Source organism: Anomaloglossus baeobatrachus, chromosome 2 (assembly GCF_048569485.1).
Source record: "Anomaloglossus baeobatrachus isolate aAnoBae1 chromosome 2, aAnoBae1.hap1, whole genome shotgun sequence".
In the NCBI taxonomy this organism is placed as follows: Eukaryota; Metazoa; Chordata; class Amphibia; order Anura; family Aromobatidae; genus Anomaloglossus; species Anomaloglossus baeobatrachus.
In genome coordinates, this window is record NC_134354.1 from 37864880 (window position 1) to 37871011 (window position 6132).

The 6132-nt window shown below is 45.0% G+C and overlaps 2 protein-coding genes across 2 annotated transcripts; both read left to right on the top strand.

The window, feature by feature from the left end:
- The first annotated feature begins 261 nt into the window (after positions 1 to 261).
- LOC142286109 (uncharacterized) lies at positions 262 to 1537 on the top strand. The gene is made up of 3 exons (XM_075333323.1): positions 262 to 902; positions 1116 to 1204; positions 1355 to 1537. The coding sequence occupies exons 1-3, from the start codon at positions 413 to 415 to the stop codon at positions 1535 to 1537; spliced, it is 762 nt and encodes a 253-aa protein (XP_075189438.1). The 5' UTR covers positions 262 to 412.
- Positions 1538 to 3920: 2383 nt separating this feature from the next.
- On the top strand, positions 3921 to 5892 carry LOC142282144 (protein kinase C theta type-like). The gene is made up of 5 exons (XM_075332942.1): positions 3921 to 4056; positions 4167 to 4358; positions 4466 to 4594; positions 4688 to 4854; positions 5048 to 5892. Exons 1-5 carry the CDS (start codon positions 3991 to 3993, stop codon positions 5112 to 5114), a joined length of 621 nt encoding a protein of 206 aa, XP_075189057.1. The 5' UTR covers positions 3921 to 3990; the 3' UTR covers positions 5115 to 5892.
- The last annotated feature ends 240 nt before the right edge of the window (positions 5893 to 6132 follow it).

Below are 6132 nucleotides of genomic sequence, written 5' to 3' on the forward strand. Positions count from 1 at the left end.
ATTAATTTAAATTATTTTTTTTGTTTTTGAAAAGTTTTATTTTGGCGTTTCATGGACTCAAATGGAAACTAATAAATGATAAAGACTTAATAACTGTTGAAGAACACAGACCTCACAGCCAGGCTCAAGTCACTGGCCCCTCTGATGTCATGTGACCTTTAGAATGTGATGATGTCACAATGCCCCTGTGATGTCATGGAACAATCATCAGAATGTCGCTGCAGCCTGAATATCGTCCATTTGTTTTCATCACTTAGTGAGTGAAGGCGATTTTTACTTGCGCTTAGCAAATTTTGGTTTTATATAAAATATAATACCGATTACAAGAAGGCCTGTTAGAAGAGCAGTTCCAGGCGCCATCCGGGAGCGCTCTAGAGGTGGACAGGACCTTCCTCAGCCCAGAACTTCATCTATGGAGCTGAATATGGAGAGTTTGAGGAATAGAAAGGGAGAGAGCATAGATGAGGTGCCAAAAAAAATGAAATTAGAATCATCGGAGAGTGAAAAATATGGCACCAACCAAAGCCTTATCATGGCTTCAAAGAGACCTGCAAGCCCGATACCAGAGAGTATCGTGAGCAAGAGGAAAAGGGGAGAAGCGATGGGGGACAAAGCTGATGACGGATCCAGCGTCTCCCCCAAAGCTGACACTGAGCTGAATATGGAGAGTTTGAGGAAGAGAAAGGGAGAGAGCATAGATAAGGTGCCAAAAAGAAGGAGAATAGAAACATCGGAGAGTGAAAAAGATGGCACCTACCAAAGCCTTATCAAGGCTTCAAAAAGACCTGGAAGTCCGATACAGGAGTGTATCGAGAACAAGAGGAAAAGGGGAGAAGCGATGGGGGACAAAGCTGATGATGGATCCAGCGGGTCCCCCAGAGCTGACACTGAGCAGCTGTCAGGTGAGTGCAGATCTAAGACCCCAAGAGACAATAGCCCTCAATGTAGTAATTGACGGGATTGAGAGCCTTTAGAATACCCCAACTATTGTGATTTTTGTGCCTTTTCTCGTTGATACCCCCCTAATATTGTTCTACCCCATGTTATAATTGCTATAGGAGGCCACATTAGCATTATATAGGAATAATACATCTTATTTCTCCTCTCTCCATTAGGGACAACCCCAGCTGAATCCCCCATCATTGTGACTGGACTGAAGAGCTTCACCTTCCATAAAACCATTGGAAAGGGTGGATATGGTAAAGTAAGTATTAGGAAATGTGGTGACATTTTCCTCATGTGTGTGATGTGGAGCAGTATTATGACTCTAGGAACGTTACGGCTTCACATTTTCTCGTCTTGTCTCATGGCAGGACGGGCCTTTCCTACAGTTCTAATGCTCTGTATCCTCCAGGTCATGTTGGCCACACATAAGGCCTGCAAACAAAAAGTGGCAGTGAAGATGGTAAAGAAGAGGCTCCTAATTGAGGACTCAAGAGACGACATACTGATAGAGCGACAAGTCCTGGAGATGACTAGGAAGAGTCCATTCATTACTCGGGCTTTTTCCACCTTCCAGTCCCAGGTAAGAGGCTGATGATCTAACAGCTCTGAGTCTTCTATATATTCTATCAATACCAGATCTATATGGCCATCTGTGTACAAAATTCTTCTAAGGCTAGTTTCACACTTGCGTTGGACGGCTTCCGTAGCATTGCGTTGTGTTACGGATGCAACAGATGCGTTGCATATAGTGGCACAACGGATGCTACGGATCGTACAAAACAATGGAAAGCTTTTTTTTTTTTCTTTACAGTTTTACCGGCAGCAGACTATTGAAACGATCAGCTGATCACTCTCAATAGCCGGCAGCCGATCGCTCAGCTGAGCGCTGTCACTTGCCGGCGGCCGGGCATGCCTGCGGGCGGGCGCTCAGTTGAGCGCTGTCACTTGCCGGCGGCCAGGCATACTGGCGGGCGCTCAGCTGAGCGTTGTCACTTGCCGGCGGCCGGGCATGCTGGTGGGCGATCAGCTGAGCGCTGTCACTTGCCGGCGGCCGGGCATGCTGGCGCTCAGCTGAATGTTCGGCCACCGCGAGACAAAATAAAGTTTGTGATTTAAGAAAAAAAAAAAGAGCATGCGCAGTGAAATCCAGAGGATTCCGCTGCTCAAAACAACGTTACATGCTGCGTTCCTCCTGCTGGGCGGAAGCAACGGAGTGTCGCCCAGCGGAAGCATCGCAGCTCCCTTTGGCACAATCCGTCAACCATACAAGTCTATGGGAAACAGCGGAATCCGTTAACGGATTCCGCTGTTTTCCAAAAGGGCAGATTGTAACGGAAGGAAAACAACGCAAGTGTGAAAGTACCCTAAGTCAATACCATAGTATTACATGCTCTGATATACATCTTTCCCTCAGCACCCAGCTTTCCTATGCTATCAGAGCAAAGCATCGGAAAGCTTGGTGCTGAGGGAAATATGTATAGCAGAGTGTGGGAAAGCTGGGTGCTGAGGGAAATATGTATAGCAGAGCATGGAAAAGCTGGGTGCTGAGGGGAAAAAAGCCTTTTTCCCTCTGCATAAATCTTTCCCATCCTAAGCTTTTATCTTTTTCCCCCTCGTATACAACTTTCCAAATACTATAATGGCCCCTTCAAATACTATAATGGCCCCCACATAGCCTTCCATAAAGTATACTGGGTCCCACACAACCCTTCATATATTATAATGCATCCCCATAGTCCTCCAAGTTTTATAATGCTCCCCCATAATCCTTCAAATATATTATGCAGCCCCAATACCATTTAATGCATACCATAAGACTCATTGTATTATAAAGCACTCAATAGTCTATGTATAAAGTGTCCTTCATGTTGTACTATGTAGCCCCCATACTATTTAATGCACTCCCATAAGCCTCTACCCACCGTGTACTCACTGATAAAAATAAATAAATAAACAATTCCTCACTTCTCCTCATTCCCCTACTGCTCAGTCCTCACCTCTCGTCATTCCCCCGCTGCTCCGTCTTCACCTCTCCTCATTACCCCACTGCACCGGTCAGTGTCTCTGCAGTCTTACTGAGACTCAGTCGTACTGAGATGTCGACGGCAGGCACAGGGCGAGAATGATGAAGGATGGAGAGGAGTGCTCCACTCCATCCTTCATCATTATTTTGTACAATGATGGGCAAGGACGCTGGTACCGGGCCCCCTGAGTCACAGGCCCCATAGCGGCCGCGTGGTCTGCTATTACAGCGCAGCTCCTTTCTCACAGAGAGGAGACAGCTGCTTCTTTCTCTACATGGTGGTCGCCGGGCAAGGTCGCAATTGTGATCTCTGTGACCGCTATCATTACGCCCATGACTCTGAGTCTTCTATATATTCTATCAATGCCTGTCTATATGGCCATCTGTGTGCAATGTTCTTCTAGGTCACTACCATAGTATTATATGTATTATAACATTACCACCAGTGCCCTTTATCTTGACTATACCAGTAACAGCTATTATCTCCTCTGCTTTATCATAGGACTACGTTTTCTACGTCATGGAATATCTCAGTGGAGGAGACCTTAGACAATTCCTGAAACGCAATGCCCCACTTCCCATTCCAGCCACCAGGTAAGACACAACATGGATACATTAGATGAAGATGATCGTTGTTAGGAACATTCCGGCTTTATGTCATTATTAGTCTCGTAGTTTAGTGGTTGAAATGATGGATGTTGTTTCCTTTATCATTTTTTCTCATTAGATTTATTGCCGCTGAGCTGATCTGTGGGCTGCAGTTTCTCCACTCCAGAGGCATCATACACAGGTAGGTGCAGCACGTCTTCTTTTGTGTAGACCTGGTATAAACACTTCTATACCCTCATCCTCATGCCCCCTGGAAACACTTGATATTTCAGGCCAGAATACATCATTAGACCCGTTAATATAATAATTATCACATTTTATAAACTCTTCCCTTTACCAGAGACCTAAAACCAGAGAATATTTTACTGGACAGCACCGGTCACTTGAAGATTGCTGATTTCGGTCTTGCCGCAATGAACATCTTTGGCGATACAAAGACTTCAGATTGTGTTGGATCCTATATATACATGGCTCCTGAGGTGAGGAATTATCTACATGTCCCTGAGTTATCCCTGTGTACAAGGCTGGACATCTCCATGTCTTCTGCTGGCTGAACAAAGCTTTTATTGTCTTTTTCATGTCGTCACAGATTTTTCTACAGAAGCCCTACAACACAGCAGTGGACTGGTTCTCTGCTGGTGTGGTGTTATATGAGATGGCTATTGGTGGACATCCATTCTATAAAGGTAAACTTCATTGGACCACCATTATGGGAAAAGTCAATGATGAACCAGTCTTCCCAAAGAAATTGGACCCCCAACTCAAAGCCATCATTAAGGGGGTGAGTATAAAGACACATCTCAGTAATAGAGTGGATATATGTAATGAAATACACAATGAAAATGTTGGATGACTATAGACTGAATAATCTTTATTATATCTTCCCAGCTCCTGGATAAGTCACCAGAAAGTAGGCAAAAATTTGTGGATAATATCAGGGATCATCCATTCTTTACAGAGATTAACTGGACAGATATAGAGGAAGCCAGAGCATGTCCACCATTCCAGCTACCCCCTGTAAGTAAACGACCCAGAGAAGATGGTGGCACAAGTACATTTCTGTTGTGTTTCTTCTTTATGAACACTGATTCTTGTATCTTCCCTCCGCAGCCAGAAGTGATGACATTATCTAAAATGAATCCTGTCCCGTGCTTCAGCAAACTCATGAGACTACCGATAGCTGAAGAAGATCAACAACTCTTCTGTGGATTTACATTTGCCAGTGATGGATGGAAGGTCATAAAACCAATGCCAAAGCCTGTAAAACCCCATCACAGGTGAGTCAGTGTAAATGGGACGGGGATAGGGGGGTTTCATAGGCCCCTCCATAACTTTATGGATCTGTCAACAGGGTCTAGTGTGGAATCCATTTGCTTTTAGTCTGCAGGTGGTTTCCTCTCAGGACAGCTCCATTTCATGTGTCTTATTGGGATATAAGAATCCTTTCTAACCTATTGTCTCTCCCGACAGGACATTTTGCAGTATTGTGAGGGACGCCTTCCACAGGATCTGGAGGAGGATAAAACGCTGGAAGTGAACAGCTCTGAGAACCGCTGTTCACTGGTTCCTATTCCACCAGCACTAGGAGTGTCCAGAGGGCCGTGACCTGCAGTGTAGCCACATCCACTCCTTTGGCCTGCCATAATCAGGGCTAGGGGTTGTTGCTGCATCTGCAGTGTCTGAATACAAGAAGAAGCTGGAGACCATGAAAATCCTACCAGGAGTCAATAATATGATCGTGCACCAGCATTTCACGAAAACATGTTGCCTTGTGCCCACAGGAAAGGGCACTTATCCGTAGGCCATGGAGCTGTAGACCATGACAATCCTACCAGGAGTCAATAATATGACCGTGGAGCAGCACTACAAAACATGCTGACTTGTGACCCCAGGGAAGGGCACTTATCCTTAGACCATGGAGCTGTACACCATGAAAATCCTACCAGGAGTCAATAATATGACCGTGGACCAGCATTTAACGACAACATGTTGCCTTGTGCCCACAGTAAAGGGCACTTATCCGTAGGCCATGGAGCTGTAGACCATGATAATCCTACCAGGAGTCAATAATATGACCGTGGACCAGCACTACTAGACAACATGTTGCCTTGTGCCCCCAGGGAAGGGCACTTATCCATAGGCCATGGCTCCCTAGAGGTTTCCCCCACAGGGGGTTTTTCCTCTCCTGAGTGCCGATGGATAAATACAACACGAAAATGGCAACTTATAGTCTTTTTGCCCTCGGTGGAGCTCACACGACTAGTGGCAGAGAGGAACCTAAGATTTTTAAAACATATTTAACAGCAATAAACAAAACCATTCACCATCATGTGCTAGTAGTAGTAGTAGATTTATTTTATATCTTCATGGATAAGTATTTTATATTCCACCCTTAAGAGCACAGGGTGCATGTAATGTGGTGGTAACGTGTATCCACTTTTCACTGATACCATTTTGGATTATATCAAACTGTCTGGTCAATTTTTAAATCTGTTTTTGGAGGGGTGAAGGAAGGAAGAAATGATTTTCTGGTGTTTTGGGGGGGTTTCATTTGT

Excerpts from the sequence above, each read along its gene's own strand:
- LOC142286109 (XM_075333323.1), top strand. The coding sequence starts at position 413 with ATGGAGCTGAATATGGAGAGTTTGAGGAATAGAAAGGGAGAGAGCATA. Across the intron at positions 903-1,115 it reads TGACACTGAGCAGCTGTCAG|GGACAACCCCAGCTGAATCC; the intron begins GTGAGTGCAGAT and ends TCTCTCCATTAG. Across the intron at positions 1,205-1,354 it reads GAAAGGGTGGATATGGTAAA|GTCATGTTGGCCACACATAA; the intron begins GTAAGTATTAGG and ends TGTATCCTCCAG.
- LOC142282144 (XM_075332942.1), top strand. The coding sequence starts at position 3,991 with ATGAACATCTTTGGCGATACAAAGACTTCAGATTGTGTTGGATCCTAT. Across the intron at positions 4,359-4,465 it reads TCAAAGCCATCATTAAGGGG|CTCCTGGATAAGTCACCAGA; the intron begins GTGAGTATAAAG and ends ATATCTTCCCAG. Across the intron at positions 4,595-4,687 it reads CACCATTCCAGCTACCCCCT|CCAGAAGTGATGACATTATC; the intron begins GTAAGTAAACGA and ends TTCCCTCCGCAG.